The sequence below is a fragment of the Callospermophilus lateralis genome, chromosome 11, assembly GCF_048772815.1.
Source record: "Callospermophilus lateralis isolate mCalLat2 chromosome 11, mCalLat2.hap1, whole genome shotgun sequence".
In the NCBI taxonomy this organism is placed as follows: domain Eukaryota; kingdom Metazoa; phylum Chordata; class Mammalia; order Rodentia; family Sciuridae; genus Callospermophilus; species Callospermophilus lateralis.
This window is the reverse complement of record NC_135315.1, coordinates 35,865,990-35,889,436: the sequence shown is the minus strand read 5'-3', so window position 1 is coordinate 35,889,436 and position 23,447 is coordinate 35,865,990. Positions and strand designations below refer to the sequence as shown.

At 36.2% G+C, this 23,447-nt stretch overlaps 1 protein-coding gene across 2 annotated transcripts in view; it reads right to left on the bottom strand.

The window, feature by feature from the left end:
- The window catches only part of Aatf (apoptosis antagonizing transcription factor), a 106,898-nt gene that overhangs the window by 49,645 nt on the left and 33,806 nt on the right, over positions 1-23,447 (bottom strand). For both annotated transcript variants that reach the window (XM_076870225.1, XM_076870226.1), the window contains exons 5-8: positions 13,302-13,416; positions 11,053-11,248; positions 10,419-10,583; positions 8,881-8,964 (exon numbers count right to left, since the gene is read on the bottom strand). In XM_076870225.1, coding sequence (XP_076726340.1) covers positions 8,881-8,964; positions 10,419-10,583; positions 11,053-11,248; positions 13,302-13,416 — 560 coding nt within the window. The remainder of the gene's footprint in view (positions 1-8,880; positions 8,965-10,418; positions 10,584-11,052; positions 11,249-13,301; positions 13,417-23,447) is intronic.

Here is a 23,447-nt window from a genome sequence, read left to right as displayed (position 1 = left end):
TGACCATAAATATTAAGTTTTGTTTCTGGACTTTAAATAGTATATTATTCCATTGATCTATATGCCTAACCTTATGCCAGTCCCACAATGTCTTAATTATTTTAGCTTTGTAGTAAGCGAGTCCTTCAACTTTGTTCTTCTTTATCAAGATCAGTTTGACTTTTCTGCGTCCTTTTATATTTCCATATAAAATTTAGGAACAGCTTAATTTCTGCCAATAATAATAATAATAGGCAACTGTGATTATTATTATTATTGGTACCAGGGAATGAACCCAGGAGCACTTTATCACTTGAGCCACATCTCTAACCCTTTTTATATTTTATTTAGAGATAGGGCCTTGAGAGGTTGCTGAGGCTGGCCTTTAACATGCAATCCTCTTGCCTCAATCTCCTGAGTAACTGGATAATGGGTGTATGCCCCTGTGTCCGGCAGCGACTGTGATTTTGATAGGGGTTATATGGAATTCTTTTAACTCGGTTTGGGGAGTGTTCCTATCTTAACAATATTAAGTCTTCTAACCCATGAACATGAAATAGTTCTTATTTATATAGATCTTTAATTTATTTCAGCAATGTTTAAAGTTTTCTGTTTGCCAGTCTTTTACCTCCTTGGTGAAATTTATTCCTAAGCATTCTTTTGAATGCTATTAAATATGGAATTGTGGTTTTTTTTCCTGTTGTTGTTGTTTTCAGAGAGAGAGAGAGAGAGAGAGAATTTTTTAATATTTATTTTTCAGTTCTCGGCGGACACAACATCTTTGTATGTGGTGCTGAGGATCGAACCCGGGCTGCACGCATGCAGCCACATCCGCTTGAGCCACATCCCCAGCCCTGGAATTGTTTTCTTAGTTCCCTTTACAGATCACTCATTGCTAAGTGTATAGAACCATAACTGATTATTGTATATTTATTTTGTAACCTGTTACTTGCTAAATTTTCAGCTTTAGTAATCTTTTTGGTGGCTTCTTTTGTATTTTCTACATATAAAACTGTGAGTTGCACAAACAAGTTTTACTTCATCCTTCCAGTTGCTCAGGCCAAAAACCTTAAAGTCACCCTTGACTGTCTTCTTTTCACATTCCACATACAAATTCTTCCAGCTCAACCTTCAATATACCACCAAAATCCAAGGACTTCTCCCTCCAAAACCACACAAGTCTAAGCCACCACCATCTCTTGCCAGAATTATCACTAGAGCCTCCTAACTGGTCCCGTTTACCACCTTGTTCCTCCTATTCTCAACACAGTCATAAGAGTGACCCCTTCAGGATAGCTGTCTACTCATGTTACTCCTTTGTTCAAAACCTTCTCATGGTTTCACCTCCCAGTGTCCTCAAAGTCTTACAGTGGCCTATGAGGTGCTACAAGACCTGGTCCCCTCATCTCTGACTTCTTCCACTATCATTAGTTCTTCTCTACTCCACCCCAGTGACACTGACCTTCTAGAACATGCTAGTATCTGCCCTCCTCTGTTCTTCCCCAAAATATTTGCATGGCTCTGTTAGTTACTTCCTCAAGTCTCTGCTCAATACCATTTTATCCCCTGGGCATCATGAATAAAAACAGTAACTACCACTTTCCTATCCTAGCACTTGCTTTTACCATACTCAGTTTTTTATCTTCTCCACTACACTTGTCACAACATACTTCCTGTTTGCTCCTATCTAAGCTACAGTGAAAGCTGACAAGGTCTGGAACTTTATATTCTTTCAACCTCTACCAAAGCCCCAAGATAATGTTTTGTGAAGATAGCAATATTCTATATTTATACTTCCCAATATTCTATTTTAATTCATCAAAATTTAAATTCCAATCACTACATGTGGCAGGTAGCTATTACATTGGACTGTACAGTCTAGAAGAGTTTCTCAATAAATACATAGTAAATACTCAAATACTCGTCAAATAAATGAATGGAAGGAAAAAAGAAATCTGAAGGTTTTTCTTCTCTTTAACTTTTTAATCATAGAAGTTTTCAAACACCTACAAAAAAAAAAAAAAAAAAAAAAAGGGAATCCTCCTGTATGTATCACCAACCTCTTACATCCTGAAGTAAGTTTTAATAGATATTGGTATCTTAATATGGCTTCTAACAATGGCTGCACTCTTGGAAAACAGAGAATTTATATTATTCAGGCTTATATCAAACAGCCTCTCTTAAGATCTTTTAAGTGATAAGACAACACTGTCTTCTTTACATGAAGACTACCTGTGTATTTTTATATCAAGGACTTGGTTGCTCTTTTTCATCATTTATTTTTTCCACTTAAAATTTTAAATGTAAAGTCACACTTTAAAAAAAATATATTTATTTTTAGTTGTAGTTGGAAGCAATACCTTTGTTTTATTTATTTTTATGTGGAGCTGAGGATCTAACCCAGGTCCGTGCTAGGCAAGTGCTCTGCCACTGAGCCACAGACCAGCCCCATGAAGTCGCACTTTTAAAAAAGAGTAGCTATGCAACTATACTAAATTAGAGACTCTCCCTCTTGATAAATAACACAAATTTCTTGAGAAAGTGTTTTTTTATATTAAGCTTTATAAATCTAGCATTTGGCATAATAAATGTTAACTGAATAAAATTCATAATTGTATAAAAGTGATACAAGTGAATTATCAGGATACAGATCTCCAAACTAAACAGACATATTTCTGAAAAGGAAATTTTCAAACTTGTCCAATCAAAAGGCAGCATAACAAGATAGAAAGAAAATCACATTGGAAGCAAGTGCACTTGAGTTTCAATGTAACTCACTAAGCAGGATGACCATATCCAGTTGTATACTTTATCTGGGCTCCAATTTCCTCATTTGTGAAAAAGTTTAGATTTGATGGTCTCCAGAGATGTTATCCAACTTTAAAACAATTATATTCTACTCTAGATCCATAATACACATAAAATTTTTGAAGATGCTTAATAACTTCGCCTTCCTTTGCTAAATCATTTCCCTATGAGTTACTTTGAACAGTATATAAAATATAATTTAATACAACATGTCAACTTGAGTGAAGAGGGGTAGTCCACATTTTGGGGGGGCTACTAAAATACTGCTGGAATCCTGTGTTTAATTTACACTCAGCCAGATGATACTGGGCTTATTAGTATTAAAAAAGTTAATTTTGGCCACATATTTTCCTAGCAATTCTCAGGGTATCACTTATGTTTGAAAAAGTGTCTTTAAATGTTCTAAGCCAATTCTTCTCTTTCCTGGTTAGTCCCATAAAATGAAGTGTTTGAGGCTTTGTTCTGAGATTTTACCTTAGTTTAAATCAGTCCCAAGCCTGACTCATGCTAGGCAAAGTGCTTTACCACTGAGCCATACTCCCAACTCCCATGCTGTTTTTTTTTTTAAACATTTGACACATTAATATTCAGTGTTTACATTATAAATATATAAATATTATTCACAGCTGAATCACAGAGCATATTTTCATTTCCTATACTACTTTTTTGGGGAGGGTACCAGGGATTAAACTCAGGGGCACTCGACCACTGAGCCACATATCCAGCCCTGTTCTGTATTTTATTTAGAGACAGAGTCTCACTGAGTTGCTTAGCACCTTGCTTTTGCTGAGGCTGGCTTTGAACTCACAATCCTCCTGCCTCAGCCCTCTTGCCATGCTCTGATTTTTAAAGGTAGGAACTGAAGAAATGAGGGCCAATCACATCTACCTTTCCTTGTTGCTGCTGTTCAATGAAATTTCTGAATCTTGAATTTAAAATGTGGCTTTTGGGGCTGGGGCTATAGCTCAGCGGTAGAGCGCTTGCCTAACATGTTTGAGGCCCTGGGTTCGGTCCTCAGCACCACATAAAAATAAATAAATAGAATAAAGGTATTTTAAAAATAAATAAATAAATAATTTTTTAAAAATGTGGCTTTTATCCTTCTGTTCTGGGTGGCCTCCACAATAGTGAGCTCAGGCCAGCCATCAATTGACAATACTGATACCATACTTGGGTCTTAACACTGACAGATACACAATGGCGGCATTAGCACTGGAAGGCATCTAAAAGAGAGAGCACAAGAACTACAAAGTACCTCAAATAATTCTTATATATGGTATACAAAATAATATTGTAATTACTAAAATTAGTTTAATTGGACATTAATATTTAGTTTGGATTTTTAAAACATCATTACTATGCCCCCCAAAATCTGATTATTGCTGTACTATATCTTCATCCATAATTTCGATTTTCAAATTTATGTACTTCATATTTCATCTTTAAATCTCCATAAAAGTCCACGTGCAACAAATTTTGTCAAATTTTCAAGAAATTTTATCCAGATTTCAAATAACAGCAACATTTTAAAGTAAAATTTAAAACAAAAGACTGCTCTGAACAAAAGGCATCTATTTTCCAATAACTCATTAGCAGGAATAAGTTCAAATCAAACTTTAAAACATGTTATTAACTATCATCACATACCAACAATAAGAATATTATATTGTCATTAACTTCAGAGGTGTCTTGAGACCTCCCTTATTCACACTAAGATCTAAATGCATACAATTAGAGCCACCACATCAACTGTCCATATTAATCACTCACCAATTTAATTAAAGAAAACCATCTTGTCAGAAAGCATGCCTCTTCTCTATTTCTCAACATTATTGACTTTTAATAGTTCACCAAATTAGTAATTACTTGTTTATGGCATTATCAAATGTCTTGGACACAGAAGTCCAGCATGTGGCAAGGTCAGTTATAGAAATGTCCTGATAGCAAATGAAAGAAGAAATTTAACTCATCAAAGTGGTCATCGAAAGAGCAAAACCCATTATGCCTTTCTCTAGATACTCCTGGCTAGATTCAAAGTGACAGGACAAACCAGATCAAAACTAAACAGAGCTAGAAGCAACATACAAAATCCTAATGAACCCTTAGAAATCCAGGTATCGATCTGTCAACAGCTAAGCTCAATTAGTCCTTTCAGAACAAAACACCTCATGAGGTAACAAGAAACTAATTTGAGATCTGGGATATGAAAATAAAACCAGTCACTCCATATAGCTTATTACTAGGTATAGCTGAAACACAATATTAGGGATCTTGTGAGGATTAAATAAAGATGTATATCAAACACCTTTATACTTAGTGTGGGAGTTGGTACATAACTAGTGCTCAGAAAATGTTGGTTCTTCCCCAATTATCTAAGAACCCAAGCTTACCAAGCCAAAAATCATGTGATGGTTTAAAAAAGCAAAACAATACCTTTATGTATTTATTTTTAAGGTATTGTATCCAACTACAACTAAAAAATAAATACAAAAGAAAAACCTTAAATAATAATAAAGAAAACACATTTTAAAAGAAGTTAAAGTTACAAAGTAGCAGATAGAACCATAAAAACAAAAAACAGATACTGAAAACATTTCTGAATAGCTCAACCTTCATGGTCATTTACAACTTTCATGTTTTGTGAAATTGTCTTTAGGGATTGCTTTGACAAGAAATAGGCCAAATGCAAACTAATTCCATTTGAAAGTAAAACCTTACAATGCTTTTCTGAAGCAGGTGAACAGTTACTCTCATAGAAACCTTCACCACTGGCTATACTTCAAGCTTTCAGCAATTCTAGTTTACAAATAAACCAGTAACAAAACTGAAAAGCTAATTTTTTTCATTAGAATTGTTAAGTAACAGGAGTTCAATAAATCATTTGCCTTCTAGGAAAAAAATTAGTTTCTAACAACATAATATTTCTTCCAGTTCTAAGAAAATGAAGCTTATTTATTTACAAACTGAAAACTGTAATACTATAGTGAAATCTTTTTTATGGCTGAAGAATGAAATATTCAAGAAATAAAGTATATAGAAAAAACAAGAGTTGGTCTAAGCTGTCTTGAGATCAAGTACTAGTGCTGCCACTTGTTATATGACTCCAGGGAAGTTACTTAACTTTTCAGGGACTCTGCTTCTTGTAACAATCTTTTCAACTCTGGAAATGCTAAGATTATTTATGATATACGGACACTGTCTTCAGTGCCACCATATGTATATTTTCATGCATGTGTACATATATACATATATACCACTATTATATAACATAGAATTATTTTAAAACTTATAGTAACTTACGGCCCATTAAGAAATAAAGAGAATAAAAAAAAAGTGGGCATGCACAGGGTTGGGGGAGGGTAGTTCTGACCCTACATGTCATTCTCAGTAGTTAGGCCATTTACACAGTCTCATGACACCTGAATTAACCAAGTAAGCCTTTAAACCCTTACAATGAAACATTAAAATTCAATGTGGCTATAATCTCTTTTTTACAAAACATGGGCCCAAAGAGTCTGGCTTCAAGTATGGGATTTAAAAAAAGAATTAAAAAAAAAAAAAAAAAGGAAAAAATGTACTATATTTATCACCCAGCTCTTTTATACAACCACATTAAATACACACACACACACACAAATGAAAACTGAGGCCCATTGTAATACATTGTACCATTTCTGAATGCAACACTTAGCTCAGGCTTACTACACTGACAAATAAAGGAAAGCACTTTATGAAGCCAATTTAATTGGGAAGTGACAAAAACATACAGCCATTTTCTTTAGCCTTATCATTGAATTGGCTTCAGCTCCAATCTCTGGCAAATCCCACTCAACAGAAGAAATTAACCAGGTCAGCAGAACAGGTGCTACGTTGTGTCTGTCAAGGGCCTGGCATCACCACAATTACTTGCACACAATAAAGGAGTAATCTTTACAGATCATCTCTCCCAAGAAGCATACTGGGGAGGGGGAGGAAAGCTGAAGGGAGGAGAGGCTGGAGGGAGCAAGGGGAGAGTGGGAAAAAGAGGAGGAATAGGAAGCAAAGAGAAAAGGCAAGAAGGGAAAATGAATGTGCAGCTGCCCTGCAGCTCAGCAGATGTCGGGATGTGATGTACGAGGCCAGGATAAGCTGTCGTAGCCTGCTGCCAAAGAGTGGTAAGTGATTAAAGCCTGCACAGTTCTAAGCACCATATTTAGAATCTGTGGGGTATCAAGACTTGCACCCATTCCTTGCTGTGCTGCCAGATGTTGGCAACTGGTCCAGTTCCTACTGACTGTGCATGGATGGCAGCAGTTGGTACAGAATCAAAGCAATCTGGAATGCTTCCGGAGATGCTGTATACATTAACAAGTGTCACCCATCATTCACCTTTACAGAAGGCTGAAACAACTCCAATTTGCTGCCACTTCCCTCTTGGGAAACAGCCAAGATAAAGTTGCACCTGGCAGCCCCATTTGTTTCACTCAGGTATTTCGGCTGCCTTGCTGACCTCTATTAGTTTAAGTTTTAATTTAGATTAACCCTAGCACCCCAATTAACCAGCAAGGGGAAAAGCTAAGATGTGACTAGTCATAACTCTGAAATAAGAATTTATCGAAGTTAAAATTATTAATTGGGATGAAGGGCCAATCAAGTAATGCTATTTCTTTTTTAAACCGACCTCCAGGAAAAAAAAAAAAAAAAAAAAACTTGGATTGCCAGTAGAAGCAACTTCTCCCCAGTAATTTCAGTTTATTTTATTAAGCCTATTTAATTTATGACACACTTTCCACCCAACAATGTACACTTCAATTAATGAGAACTGGAGCATTTTTTATTGTCTCCCATGATCTCACACAATTATACAGCATTAATATCCCATATCAGGAACTTCTTTAGACACTCCTGAACAAAATAGAGTTCCAACTCTTCTGACAAATGGATACAAGAAAAAAAGAAAGGAAAAAGGAATAAGGACCTCTGACTAGGAACAGCTGAGGCCACATCAATCCTCTCCTATACCCCCTCATTCAGACTCACTTATAGCAATAACTTTACAGAATGAATAAAAAAGATTAGAGAGTCTCTCTCTTTAGGGTAAAATCAGAGGTATTCCCAGTACAAAATCAACTGTTCTGGTTTTACACATAATTTTCCTAGTAAGTTTCTTCCTTTACACCCATATACACAGTACAGCCATCATAGCTAAACACTCAAAAAGCAGTCCCAAATTCTCTGACAAAAGTTAATACACTAAAAACAACAATGGCTCAACAAAAATCAGTATAATACTAGTGAACAGCATCCTCCATTCTCAACTGGGCAAGAAAGGATATAGCCTAAAGCACATTTCACAAAGAAGTATAATTTATCAAGAGGCCCAGGAACACAGGAAGTTATTTTGGTTCTTTAGAATAGCCCAAATGTTTAGTCCACCTAAACCAGGATTATTAAACATAGCATTACACCAGCAGAAAATCCTAGGGAAACAAGCAGGGGAGATACTCATAAAGAGATATTGAGCCAGGGGCAGGGGTGCATGCCTGTAATCCCAGCAACTTGGGAGGCCAGCCTCAGCAACTTGGTGAGACCCTGTCTCAAAAAAAAAAAAAAAAAAAAAAAAGCTAGGGATTTAGCTCAGTGACAACACATCCCTGGGTTAACCCTCAGAATCAAAAAAGAAAAAAAGAGAGAGATTGAAAACTGGACCATTCTCCAACTTCTACCAATTCTTTCTGTCTTTAAAGCATTATATTACTATTACAATGAACAGTGGCACTTCAATACATAATGAACTGATTTGAGTAGGCACAAAAAGACGATTATCAAAGATAGCTGTGAAAGAATAAACCAACTGACTCAAAGATACTGAAACTGTTTTACAAATGATTTACATTCAAGCAACAACTAACCAAGTAGTTGTGGCTCTTTTCATTTCACAAGGAAAACATAAAATAGAAGGAAAACAATAACCCAGAATGACACAGTAAGTCAATTCTGAATAAGGAATTCTAACTCCTTGTCTGACTCTTCCTTGCAAATAAGCAACCTTTGTTCAAAAAATTCTATTAGCTAAAACCTGATTTGTAGCCCCAAAAGAGTAAGTAAATATACCTGGTGGTAAAAGTCATCATCATCAAAGATTTCTTCATCCATGTCCTTCAGGTGAGCATTGGCAGGGACTTGAGGAAGGATCTCCTATGTCAGTGAGAAAAAAAGAGTGAATTCCAACAAGGTTATCAAAGTAACACAGCCACTATATATACATCTAACAGTGAAAGTACTGTTCTCCTTAAGATATAAAGATCTCTTCAAATTAAACAAAACACACCCAAAATAGTCCAATAGAAAAACAATCAAAAACATTAACAAGTAGCTAACAGAAAAAGAAACACAAAATCATATGAAAATATGCTTAACTTTATTCTAATTAAAATCATGCAATTTAAAATGAGAAAAATACGACTTTCACTTCTAAGACTGGCAATACTGGAAACTAGAAAATACAGCTGGAAAGACTGAAAATCAGCACAACCTTTTGGAGGCAACTCTGTAACATCTATCAAGATTTCATGTATTTTATTTAATATTTTCGCTTTAAGAAATCTATCCATATGTTCACAGAAACACACAAATATAAATGTTCAGAAATGTTTTCTACAACACTGTTTCTAAAACTATAGACAATGTAATTATCTGTTGTTTGATTAAACTATTATATACAACCACGCAATGGATTACTCTGCAGTCATTAGGAAACATAAGTATGTTTCTATGTAATGATATGGAAAAAATGTCTAGGATATACTACTTTTAAAAATAACTTGTAAGATTTTAAATACAGTTGTAGTATTTCACTATACACACACACACACACACAGTCTATACTATTTAGTAAAAGAAAAGAATAATCATATTCTTACATATGTATATGCTACATGCATAAACCACATAACATCCATTAACGATCATCTGAGAAGTACAATGTTCAGAGTAGAGGGAATTTTACTATTCATTTCAAGTTCTTATGAGCTTAAAAAGTATTAAGTACATACTACTTCTATAATTAAAAAACAAAAATGTTTCCTGTAATCCCAGTGGCTTGGGAGGCTCAGGCAAGAGAATGAGTTCAAAGCCAGCCTCAGCAACTTAGCAAGTCCCTAAGCAATCAGCAAGATCCTGTCTTCTAATAAAATATAAAAAAGGGCTGGGGATGTGACTCAGTGGTTAAGTACCTCTGGGTTCAATTCCTGGCACCAAAAAAAAAAAAACCAAAAACAAAAACAAAAAAAACTCTAAAGCTTAAGGGATGAAGGGGTTGATCGGTGGTAGAGTGCTTATATAACATGTGTCAGGCCCTGGGTTTGTTTTTGAGGCCAAATCAAAAACACTAAACCTTAAACACTGAATTATGAATGCTTCCACTACTAGACTTCTGTATTAAACTCAAAATAAGATGACACACAAAAGTTAATAAAAGCCTCATTTTAGCCCCCCACACTCTGTTTCTCAACAATTCAATACAGTAGTGCCACGTTCTTTTTTTCATTAATCTCCCATACCAAGAGGTAATATAATACCTACAAGTTTTTCATTTCGTTAGCCTCAAAGAAAGTCTTCCTCATCATCATCCTTAATCATAGAGTTCTTACCGGTTCTCCTGGCAAACTCTCTGGAACAGGTTGAGCTACTGGTTCAGGTTTCCCAAGAACTCGGTAGACAGACCGCTTGGTCTGTGTTCTTCGAAGTAATCTTTCTTTGTCCATCAGAATATGATCGATCTGAGTCAAGATTGAGCGTTCAAAGGCACCAAAACCCTGCAACAACATTCAATGTCAGATAATGCAAAAAGTTAGTGCTGAAAGCAGTTACATCGGCTTCTCTTTCTTTCTGTGTCAGCAGAGAAATAAACAATCATCCTTTCAAGAGACTTTGTTATGGACTGAGTTTGTAACTGTAATTGATCTTAAAAAAATAATAATAATAATAGGTCTTAAGCAGGTCATATCACTTTCCTATGCCAGGAGATTAACTTCTGCTCCTTTAATAACAATTGTTTTAAAATTCATTTTTTAAAGTATTTCATATTTTCAGCACTTGAACATTTACAAGGCCTCAACTTCAAGAATAATGTTAAAAATCCAATCCTGAATGGTATAAACCCTAGTGGTAGAAATTCAGTAAATTTTGCAACAGAAATGACTGATAACAACAAAACATAACAATATCCTAGCTCTAGTTCCAGTTTCTTTACAATTGCTTCAGGTAACCACAAAACACACTTGCCTTCCCCAATTTTCCTGAAGCCAGCTTCATTTTATCGTGCCACTTCTGCAGTGTCCGGTTCCTGTAGACTGTGAAGTCAGCAAAACGCTTTGCCATGAAGCTGGGATAGTCATCCATCTCCAGCTTCCTCTTCGGTGGGGCCTTTCTCTGCTTCTTCTCTTCCACTAGCTCATCATCTTCACTAGAAATCTCCTCACTAGAAAACCAGTAAGAACACTGAGTTTAAATAAAAAACTAGGTTCACATGATATTTAGGCCTTTACCTATGCTATCTACTAATAATACTACAGATAAGGGGATTACTTTTTTAGTTTGAAAAGAGTATTTGAGATCAATCAAAAACTCATGTAACTTTTAGCCAAGCATGATGCACACACCTATAATCTCAGCTACTTGGCAGGCAGAGGCAGGAGGATCAGCAGATCAAGGCCAGCCTCAGCAACTTAGCAAGACCTTGTCTCAAAAGGGCTGATGACAACGTAGCTCAATAGTAGAGTGCTTGCCCAGCATGTACAATGCCCTGGCTTTAATCTCCTGAAGCATTTAAAACAAAACAATGAAGCATTTAAAACAAAACAAAAAACAACTTGTGGAACTTTTTTTCTTGATACCAGGGATTGAACTTAAAGGATCTTAAGCACCACACCATATCCTCAGCCCATCTTATTTTTTTTATTTTGAGACAGGTCTCATTAAGTTGCTGAGGCTGGCTATCCTCCTGCCTCAGCGTTCCCAGGCACTGGGATCATAGGTGTGTGTCACCACACCCAGCCTCATGGAACTTTTAATAAATATAAAAAGCATTTGGGTTTCAAAATATTTTTAAAAGGTAAGCAAACCATAAAAATAAATGAGGTTGTAAAAACTGTATTAGAAATGCCTATGAACCAGGCCTTACATATAGGAGGGTCTTTAAAAATTAAACATATAATCATATTTCTATGACCTTAATCCCCAAATCAATAAGAGAAACGTGTCTCTATAACAACTGTTCTGGAAAGGTGAATAATATTAGTTGAACCAAATGAAGAGAAGCTCAATGTAAAGAAACTCAAGGGTATAAGCACCCAAATCAGCATTAAACTGTAGTGTAGCTACAGACTTCTGTATCAACAGGATCTGAAACCACAAGATTCAATCAAGTGCAGGTTGAAAATATTCAGAGAAAAAAAAAATTGCATATGTATTGAACATGTGCAGACTTTTTTCTTGTCATTATTCCCTAAACAATAAAGAACTATTCAAGAAGCTTTTTTTCTCTCTCTTTTTTTTTTTTTTTTTGGTACCAAGGATTGAACCCAGCAGTGCTTAACCACTGAGCCACATCCCCATCCCTTTTTATGTTTTACTTTGAGACAGGATCTCGCTAAATTGTGTAGGGCCTCCCTAAGTTACTGAGACTGGCTTTGAACTCGTGATCCTCCTGCCTCAGCCTCCTAAGCTGCTGGAATCACAGGTGTGTACCACCATGCCCAGCTTCATGTAGCGTTTATAGCGTATGGAGTATTATAAGTAATCTAGAGATGACTTAAGTACACAGGAGGATGAATACAGGTTATAGGTAAATACTCTTGACATTTTATATAAGGGACTTGAGCATTTGCAGATTTTGGTATCGAGGTGGGGTCCTAAAACTCAATCCCCCATGGACAACTTTATCTACAACTGCCATGAAAACGTAATACCACCACTCCCACTATACAGCAATTGCACTTACAGTATTACTGTCCTCAACAGACAGCAGGTACTCAACAAAATATGAGCTTCCTTTCTGGGAAAAAGCAGGCAGGTAGCAAAACCTTCATCAAACAGGATAGTTCCACAAAGGAAAAGGATTACTTTACTGTTGTTTTCTGAAATCTTTTCACCCTTCAAAATAACAGTTTTTTCCCCTCATCAACAGAGACAGTTGTGACTAGGGATTGTGACTAGGATTGTAGGGGCACAAAGTGCCTCATAAACATTAACCAAACATTAATAATCAAAATATACTTTCATCTGCTAATTTCCTTGAATCTAAAGAGGAGGGGAGTCTTCTGTCTAAGCCCACAAAAGGAATCAGGCAGAGCTAATAATAAAAATCCAAATCTAACTCCCAAGTAATAAACCATCCTGTCCACCAGCTAAATGTAAGGGGCTTTTCCTATTTTACTAAACCTAATCTGATCTCAACCTGGAAAGGACTTGGTTTTCTCAGTCTTGAGTCATGAGAAACTAACCAGATAAGCAATTCAGTGTTTCCTCCTTACCTTTCCTCTTTGGGTTTTGTCCCATCTACTAGATGTCTAGTGTCTGGATACTGGAAAAGTAACTCTTCCTGAAGATCTACCAATGACCTCAACAATGCTTTAAGGGCTTTGTGACCTGGGAAGGAAATGAAGTACAATTAATTGTAGGTACAATTAATCATCTACAATTCTACTAAGAGGGCAAACCTGCAACTTATGTCTCCTGAGCAGTTCTAGTGGAGGGGGTTAGGTCAGAGGAACATGCCAGATACATATAGAACTCTCTGAAATACAGAATTTCCAGTGGAAATAACAACAATGCCTACCTCATAGGGCTGTTATGAGGAACAAGCAATAATATGTGTAAGGTGCTTAAAAACTATCTGCAAATAATGAGACTTCAATAAGTGCTTAGTTTTTAAATTTATTTAGTTCGACAAACTTCCTGTCATCATAACCTACTTAAGTGTGCCCTTGGCATCAAATTTCTTGGGTATATTTCTACAGGTTACTCTCTGAGCTCTTGGATTATCCATCTTACCAATCAATGCAATTCCTCCTCTTCTAAAAAGTACAACTCAGTCCTAGGATTCCTACCACCATACTCTGTGTCTGGCTTGAGTTGCATATCATTCTCTCAGTCTCTTACATATTTCCTTATGGAAAATTCCTGTTCATATATTAACATTCAGGTTTAAGACTTTCTATTTGCAATACTAAACTGTATATTAAACACCTGTATGGAGATGATGTTCTCACCTGATTCTCGTGGCCAACAGGATGCATTTGTATATAGCCAATTAGGACCAGGTATGTAGGCTATGACTAAGAACTTTCAGAATAAAAACTGAGAACACTGTAACTTCTCTACCAGAATAATCCTACTAAGGAGGTTAACCAGACACTGGTAATTGCCATTTACCAGGAATGAGAGCACTCATTCCTCTCCTATAATCAAACTTGCACATTCTTAGTAACTGGCAAAAAAATCTTCATATGAATGCTCTATCCCACCTTCAAACATATCATGTCAGAAACAGATCTTCTTTCCCTAATACTTCTTCCTTGTCCAAATTTCTCTTTTCTGCTTAGTGTGTTTTTATAGGAGATCAATGATATTTGGGGGTTTTAACTGGTTGTTAAATCCTATATTTTCCATTCATATTATCACTGGTAACTTGTCCATTTATCTCTGGCCATATTCATATCATCACTTCTTCCTTTTCTTTTTTAATTTTTTTTTTCTTTTTTGGTAGTACCAGAGATTGAACGCAGAAGTACACTACTACTGAGCTACAGCCCCAGCCCTTTTTCTGTTTTGAGACAGGGTCTTGCTTAGCTGCCCAGGCTGGCCTCAAATTTATGATCCTTCTGCCTCAGCCTCCCTAGCTGTTGGGATTTCAGGGGCCCACCACCATGCCCCACTCTTTATTTACTTAAGTAACTGTAATCTCACAAGCATCCCTACTTCCATTCAACAATTCCTACTTCTTTTTTTTTTATGTTCCACACTAACTTCAGCCCAAACATCAGTAATATCTTATTCTTTCTTTTCTGCTTCTGCTTCTACCTTACCCAGCTTGACCAGCCTTCTCACCATTTTACACCCCAGGCGGATCCCAGCCACAAATCCCTTTTGCATTTACAATCCCATTTCAACAGGGCACCAACACAGGTTAGACAGCTCTCCACATGTGTCCTACTGCAGCCTTCTATTTCAACATAAGGCTTAGAGCTAACCTACCTGGGAAAGCCTTCACAGAGTGATCAGAAGGATCACCTAACCCAGTAACTACTTTGCATGGCTTCAAATAATCTGCATATAAAACTATGTAAATGCAACTTCCTTGTTTAAAATAATATAAAACTCTTGATCATATCTTTTCTAAATCCCATACTCTAATCCTTCTATAATCAATACATATCTGTGCCATTTAGGAGGATTTTAGAATATATAAACCGCCCCTCAAAAAAAAAAAAAGTCCAGAATGCCTTGTGTTGCAAATCAAGAGTCTAAACCTGTTGCTCTCAATCTTTTTCACCCCCCGTTCTTTTTTCTTTTGTGGTACTGGGGATCAAACTCAGGGATTCATGCATGCTAGGTAAGCACTTTGCCACTGAGCTATACCCCCAGCCCTTTTTAATTTTACTTTGATACAGGGTCTCACTAAGTTACCTGAACTGGTCTCTAACTTGTGATCCTCCTGCCTCAGCCTCCTCAGTAGCTAGGATTATAGATATAAGCCACCAGGCCTAGTTTCTCTCAATCTTGAGAGGGGAAGTAGGGGAAAAAGACAGGGAAACAAAACAAAACATAACTCTGTTTCACCAAATATGGAAATAACGTTTTTCATGAAGAAGAAAAAAGTAATACAAACGAATTTTTCTTTCTGTTAACTTTGGGAAATGGATCAAATATAAACAAGATGAAAAGTAGTCAAAAGAAAAAAAAAAGAATAAAGAGGTAACATTTTTAAAGGCAAAATTTACTCAGTCTAAATGTGCTAGGTAAGTAGAACAATACAAATTTATATAAATAGATGGAAAATTTTCAAAGGAGGAAGGAAAGTAAAGACTTCAAATGGTAAGTAAAAATATGTTACTTCAAATGACCATCTGTGAAAGGAGCTGATTATTTTAAACAGATATTCCATAGTAGCTAGAGTTCTGAAAGTATATGTTGTAGCAAGTCTTAATAATAAAAAAAAAAACAACTAATACTTGGAAGAGTGCCCATGAAAATATATTTATTTCATCCAAATGAGTGAAATACATAAATATTAATCATTGCTTTTACCTTCTTTTCTAGAAATGGTCATACAGATTGTTTGTTTGCAGTGCTAGGGATTGAATTTAGGGCCTTGCACATGTAGGCAAATGTTCTACCACTGAGCTATTCCAGTCCAAATGGCTATATCTTAAGAAATAGATCTTGGACCGAGGTTGTAGCTCAGTGGTAGAGTGCTAGCCTAGCATGTGCAAGGCCCTGGGTTCAATCCTCAGCACCACATAAAAATAAATAAATAAATAAGAAATAGATCTTATGTTTTCCACAGAGAAACCCCAAACACATTTTGTATTTGCAAAGTGTGTGTTTGGTTTTGTTTTGTTTGTTTGGTTGGTTGGTTGGTTTTTTGTTTTGTTTTATTTTTTTGGTACCAGAGACTGAACCCAGAGGCACTTAAATACTGAGCCACATCCTCAGCCCTATTTTGACACAGGGTCTCACCAAGTTGCAATCCTCCTGCCTCAGCCTCCTAAACTGCTGAAATTATGGGATTATGCCACCCTGCTTGGCTTGCAAAGTAGTTTTAAAGATTCTCCAGGCCAACCCTTGAAAACATTAGGCTAAGTAAAATAAGCCAGTTGTACAAAAGGGAAAATGTTATATAATTACACTTAAATGAAGTACTTAAAATAGTTGAATTCAGAGACATATATAGGTATATGCTGTCTGACACATCTGCAATAAATTTTTTAAAACTGACTTGAACAAAATTAAAGGCTTGTATAGCTACCTGAAAGTGGCCCTTAAAAGTGGTAGTCTTAGAGGCTGGGATTGTAGCTCAGTGGTAGAGCACTTGCCTCGCATGTGTGAGGCTCTGGGTTCGATCCTCAGCACCATGTAAAAATAAATAAATAAAAATAAAGATATGGCTGGGGATGTGGCTCAAGCAGTAGCGCGCTCACCTGGCATGGGTGCGGCCCGGGGTTCGATCCTCAGCACCACATACAAAGATGTTGTGTCTGCCGAAAACTAAAAAATAAATATTGAAAAATTCTCTCTCTCTCTCTCTTAAAAAATAAAATAAAATAAAATAAGGTCATTCAGGTAGCCCTGACCCAATATGACTAAAGCCTTTGTGAGAAGTGTGTGTTAGGACAGACACACAAAGGAAAGGATTTTAAAAAATAAAAAAATAAAGATATGGGCTGGGTTGTGGCTCAGCGGTAGAGTGCTCAACTAGCACGTGTGAGGTGCTGGGTTCAATCTTCAGAACCACATAAAAATAAAGGTATAAAAAAAGTGGTAGTCTTAGCTGGATGCAGTGGTGCGTACCTGTAATCCCAATGGCTCTGAAGGCTAAGACATGAGGATCCTGAGTTCAAAGTCAGCCTCAGCAACAGCAAGGCACTAAGCAACTCAGTGAGACCCTGTCTCTAAATAAACTACAAAATAGGGTTGGGGATGTGGCTCAGTGGCTGAGTGTCACTGAGTTCAATCGCCAGTACCAAAAAAAAAAAAAACAAGTTGTAGTCTTTTGTTGGATATTTTGACGATTCTTGGTTATGCTACATGTGAGAATTGTGACTTGCTTGTTGGTGAGCAGCTATAAACATTGTAGACTACTTTGCAGCTTCTTCCCTGTGTGGTTTCTGATTTCAAGTTTTAGATCATGGAAAATAAATAGTGCCTACAGGAAGTAAGGCACAGGTGCTTTGCTCTTCCTAACCTTTTTATTCTTTTATCGTGTTAACAAAATAACATAAAATTTACCAATTTTTACCATTTTAAAATATACATTAAGTTCAGTAGTGAACTTAATGTATATTTTAAATCTCTAGTACTTTTTTATCTTTCAAAACCGAAAGTCCTACACATTAAATAACTCCCCTTTCCTCATCCCTGTAGCCTCCCACAAACACCATTCTACTTTCTGTCTCCATGATTCTGATGACTGCAGCTAGCTTATATAAGTAAAACCATAAACTATTTGTCTTTTTATAATTGGTTTATTTCCATGGCTTAACATCCTCAAGGTACATCCATGTTGTAGCATATGTCAGAATTTCCTTCTTTTTAAAAATCTGAACAATATTCCATTGTTTTTTTCCTGTTCTTTTTGAAGAGGTTCAGTTTGAAGTAATACAGATGACTTTTTTTTTCTCTACAGAGATAAATGGGATGGTAGGATTATTTGTTATACTCTAGTCTTTTTAAAAATTGTGGTAAAATATACATTATATTACCATTTCAACTATTTTAAGTATACAGTTCAGTGCTATTAAATACATTTAGATTGTTGCATAACCATTACTACTATCTACCACCAAAATTTTTTCACCATACCAAATAGTATATTCATTAAACAATATTTCCCCAGTTCCCCTCTTTCCCAATCTCTGATAACTACTTTTTTTTCCCCACAGCTTTACTGAGGTAAAACTGAAGTACTATAAAATGCACATATTTGAAGTATGCAATTTGATCAGTTTTGACATGTATATAACTAACAATCAATATACAAAGCTCTGGTAACTGTTATTACTACTTTATCTCTATGTTGTTGTTTTGTGGTGCTTGGAATTGAATCCAGGTCCTCACGAAAGCTAGGCAAACACTACCATTTGCATAGCAATGTGGATATACTTACACTACTGGACTGTATATTTAAAAGTGGTAAAAATTAGTAAATTTTCTGTTATATGTTTTTTCACACGATAAAAAAATTAAAAGTTTAGGAAGAGCCAAGTGCCTGTCCCTTACTTCCTATAGGCACCATATGTCCATAATTTGAAACTTGAAATCAAAAACACAAGCCAACAAGCAAGTCATAACTCCACTCAACATGTAGTATAACCAAGAATTGTCAAAACATCAAACCAAAGACTACAACTTTTAAGGGCCACTTTCAAGCAGCTACACAAGCCTTTCATTTTGTTCAAGTCAGTTATTAAAAAATCCATCGAAGATATATGAGACAGCATATCAATCCAACAAGAAAGTAGAGAGCCAATATCAGTAAATCAAAGTGTGCCTTTGTGTTAATACTTTCTCATATGTTCTCATTTTATACACCCCCTCACCCACTCAGAAAGTAGCCCTCAAGTATTTAAGCTCCATTCAGGGATAGCACCACCATGCATCAAAATGTCAAGAGACCTACCAGAGATGAAATCTGCAATTCTGTGCTTCTAACCACTACCAAAAAAAAAAAAAGTTTATTAAAGTAAATGTCACCAATGGTCCAACACCTTGACAACTTCTTGTGAAGGTATTTAGCAAACAGAAGCCAATGATCATTTCTTTGCAACCTGAGGGTCACATTTTTGTCTAGATGGTGTGTAAAACCTGAAGACAAAATGGAACAATCCTTTGCTGGAGGTAGGCAGACTCCTCAAAGCCAAAACTGACAACAGTGAGGGAAGACTTTCCTAGAGTCTGGAATCCAAGAGTGAATTTCTCCCAGCCAAAACAAATAAAGCAAGCCCTCTTTATTATTCATATAGTACTGAATTCTATTTGTTTAACCCTGTGAATAATAAGTTGAAATCAACCGTTTCTAATTTACCTCTAATTTTTCTCCCAATTATTACAAGAGTTAAATGTTAAGAAAAACAGCCAAATATGCTTTCTTCACTCTCCTTTGTGTCACATGGCCACAAAACAAATACAAACTGTCAAAGATATCTAGTTTATTTTGCCCTACATGGTCCACTTCAAGAAGTCTTTCTTTGAAGAGGAGATTAAGGAGGACATCTGCCTCACCATTTTACCAAGCTTCAACCTAAGCATCTGATCACCAGCTTTAGGAATAACTCTAAGTAGAGAATAAATAGAAAGACTACTTTATTGAGGGTTAGGAGCTCTGCACTTTAACTCACACTATTACTGACTAGTCATGATATGCCGAAAGGACCAATTTAATCTGTGAATCTCAGTGTTCTCATTTACAAAATGTAGATAATTCTTGGCTTACTGATCTCACAGAAATAAGGTGAAAAACAATAAATGTGTCATTGTCTATTTTAGCAGGGCACGATGATGCACACCTGTAATCCCAGCGATTGGAGAGGCTAAGGCAGGAGGATCACACGTTCAATACCAGGCTCAGCAACTAGCAAGACCCTCAGCAATTTAGGGAGACCCTGTCTCAAAGCAAAATAAAATGGGATGGGGATATAGCTCAGTGCTCAAGTGCCTCTGGGTTCATTCCCTAGAATCTGGGGGTGGGGGGTGGGGGAAGGTATTTCAAAAAGTCAAAAATCATTGAAATAGAAGGCATATTACTATCAAAAATCGTCACCATCTACAAGGTAAAATTCTTTTAAGCTCTGCTTATACAGATCTACAGCACTAGGATTGGACTAGTATTCATATTCCAGTATTCATTTACATGCTGCCCGTATGCAAGCATTCTATATATAAAATGTCACCAATCTAAAAACCATTTTCCCCTAACAGCTTTATTTTTTTCCCTGATTCATCTAGGCTGTCCAACACAACAAAATTGTAGGCAGAGAATCAGTTTGGACATGGCACACAGTTCATTAATTAGATTATAAACCAGTAAGTAAAAATTTCTGGCAATGGGATAGAGGGGAAATTAGAAAAAGTGAATGTATAAAGTAAAATAAAGCTAATCTTACCAATTTTTAAATGTCTATATAGCTATTTTAAAATAAATAGGCAAACAGATTTACATACAAATACACATCAACTCCCACATTCCTATTACCCCAGATAAAATACATTGAACTGGAATTTACAGAGTACAAGAACATTTTTTCCCTCCTTCAAAAGTAACTCCAGAACTAGAGCTAAACTATAGGTCAAAATGACACACGATATATTGGCCTGAGAACAATACTTTTCATTCAAATCCACACAAGCCTGCCACTTGCACTAGTCATCCCCAGCAATTAATCCCCCAAGAAAGACGTTTGATTAAATCTTTTCAAGCAAATCCTTTGCTTTGCTTTTGTTAGTTCACTTCTTGTCAACATCTATTAAAATATGCCTTTAATTCTCCCACAATCTTAAAAAACACCGATTCCACTGTCTTCAACTTTAATCAACTGTATGGCCGGCATTTTTCATTTCATAATAATGTGCTGCTTGGAATTCAAGAGGCAGGCTCAGCATCAATCATCTGGTAAGAATTTTTCCACTGCAATAAATATGCAAATGAGGAGAGCCAGTCAGTCGTATTTCAGGCCCGACTTGCTAGTGTTTTAAAAAAGACACAAATTTATTAATTGCCGGTGGCCAGAGGAATCCTATTACTTTGGGCATTGATTACAAAGCTGTGTGAGTGATTATTGTGCAACTCGCGGGCTACCCAGGCATGAGGAAAAATTATTAAAGCAAGGCAGAGATTATCAACTCAGAATAACAATAAGCCTTAACATTTAGGCCCTAACTTCTTCAACAAAGAATTACGTGAAGGCTCCACTGTATCATAATTCCGAATTCTGTCAGTATTACTGTTTGGGCTTGTTCTATATTCCCCAAGCAGAATGGCGTTACCAGTAAGAAAGAGGACTGCTGGTTACAAATTCCTCAACAACAACCATTTGGATGAATGGCTATCATTTTTCCAATGTAGGTCCAACTAGAATTTTTATGTATCAATGTAAGTATACACATGCACAGGTGTGTGTGTAGAGACAAGCACAGATTTAATAAATGGGTACGCTATCATGAGGACTGATTTTAACTGGAATAGTGTAAGGAATTTTACCCAGTGTGTTGGACAGTTCTGTGGACCAAAAGCAGGCTTCTTTTTTTTAATGGCTAAATAATGTCACACTAAAAGAACCTTGTGGGAGCACAGTATAGGTACTTATATTCTAAAATCACAAAGGCTAAGCCACAAGCAGACTTGGGTTTTCATACCTCAAAGGGCACCACAGTAGAAAGGCACGCAATCTATGGAGGGGTCTGCAGAGAAAACAACTTGAGAGGCTAATTCTGAATGCAAAGTGTTTTTGTGAGAAACATTCAATCCAAGACATATTAAATAAAAAAAGAAAGAGGACTCAGCGGACAAAACTTATTATTTTTTTTTTCTTTTAGGAGACTGATGTGGGGAATTCAGGGAATAAGTGGAAGTTGAAATAAGGGAGAGATGAAGACGTGATAAAATAAATGGTGGGTGAGCCCCCCACAGAAAGAAACAACAAAAAAAGAATCTGGAACATTTTACATTACTGCCACACTAAGTAACATGATAAATAGTGTGCATTTGAGTTCTGTGGAGGGACATCCCACTCAAGCTGTATTTTCTGACCAGGCATGAATTTATAAGGAAGGCAAAGGAACTGCTGAATTTCTTAGGTTTCCCTGAATACTCTCTCAAATACCTTGATGAAGTATGTCAATAAATCCTTAAAAAGCCCTATAGGACACAGCAATCTAACTGATCAATGTACTTCCAGAAATGCACTGCAGTTACCTTCTACTTCACAGTTCCTAGACAGCCTCCATTGCTCCTGAGTACTTTTCCTAAAAAGAGAAATTTATTTTCTCCCTTTAAACAGAAAGAGTTAATGCTCAGAATACAAGGCTCTTAAGTTCAAGTTTATTTACAAGTAATTGTTTAAACTGTCTTAACAGCAGTTACACAGAGAGAGTGTGGATACTTTCATTTGAATTTTATATGCTTTTGAACTGCTTAAATATTTTATAAGCATATTACTTCTATGATTTAAAATTTTATTAAAATTTAAAGTAAACTGTAACGTAAGAAAACTTATTAAAAATCCAAGTGGCCCTCTCATTTCATTTAAAATAAAGTCTGATTTTTCCATATTACAAAACTGTCCCTAGGTGAAACTGTCCCTAACCAAACGCCTAAATTCTCAAAGTCATATGGGTATAGAAATAGCTCCAAAGAAAATGGGAATTCAGAAAACACCTTTCTGAAAAACAGGGATGTCACACAGAATTAATCACTCTTCTCCCAGGATCATTCATATCACCATCATCACACTTTCATTGTGCTGGGAGTCTGATTTCACTGCGTTAAGCTGCTGCAGGGTAGAGACCTACCACATTCTGTCACTCTAGCATCTAACACATCACCTGGGCCATAAAAGCTATTCTACAAATGCTTTCATTTCAGAGAGATGATGCCTTATGCCGCATGGCAGAACATCTGGTCTTACTATCATTTCCAAATCCAAATGCTGATGAGCAAACCAAAGGTGACGAACTTTAATGTCAACTATGTATTCTCAACAAACGAATCTTTTGTTAACAGATGCAAAGTTGCCAAACTTGACATTTTCCTATTATAGCATACCAGTTATAAGATGCATGGGCTACTCACAACAGTCTCAAAACACATTTTACTAGACTTGGGAATTTCCATCATAAAAATAATTAGGTGAGTTACAATGCATGCTAAAGAAGACTTAAGAACTGCCACCACTTACGTGGAT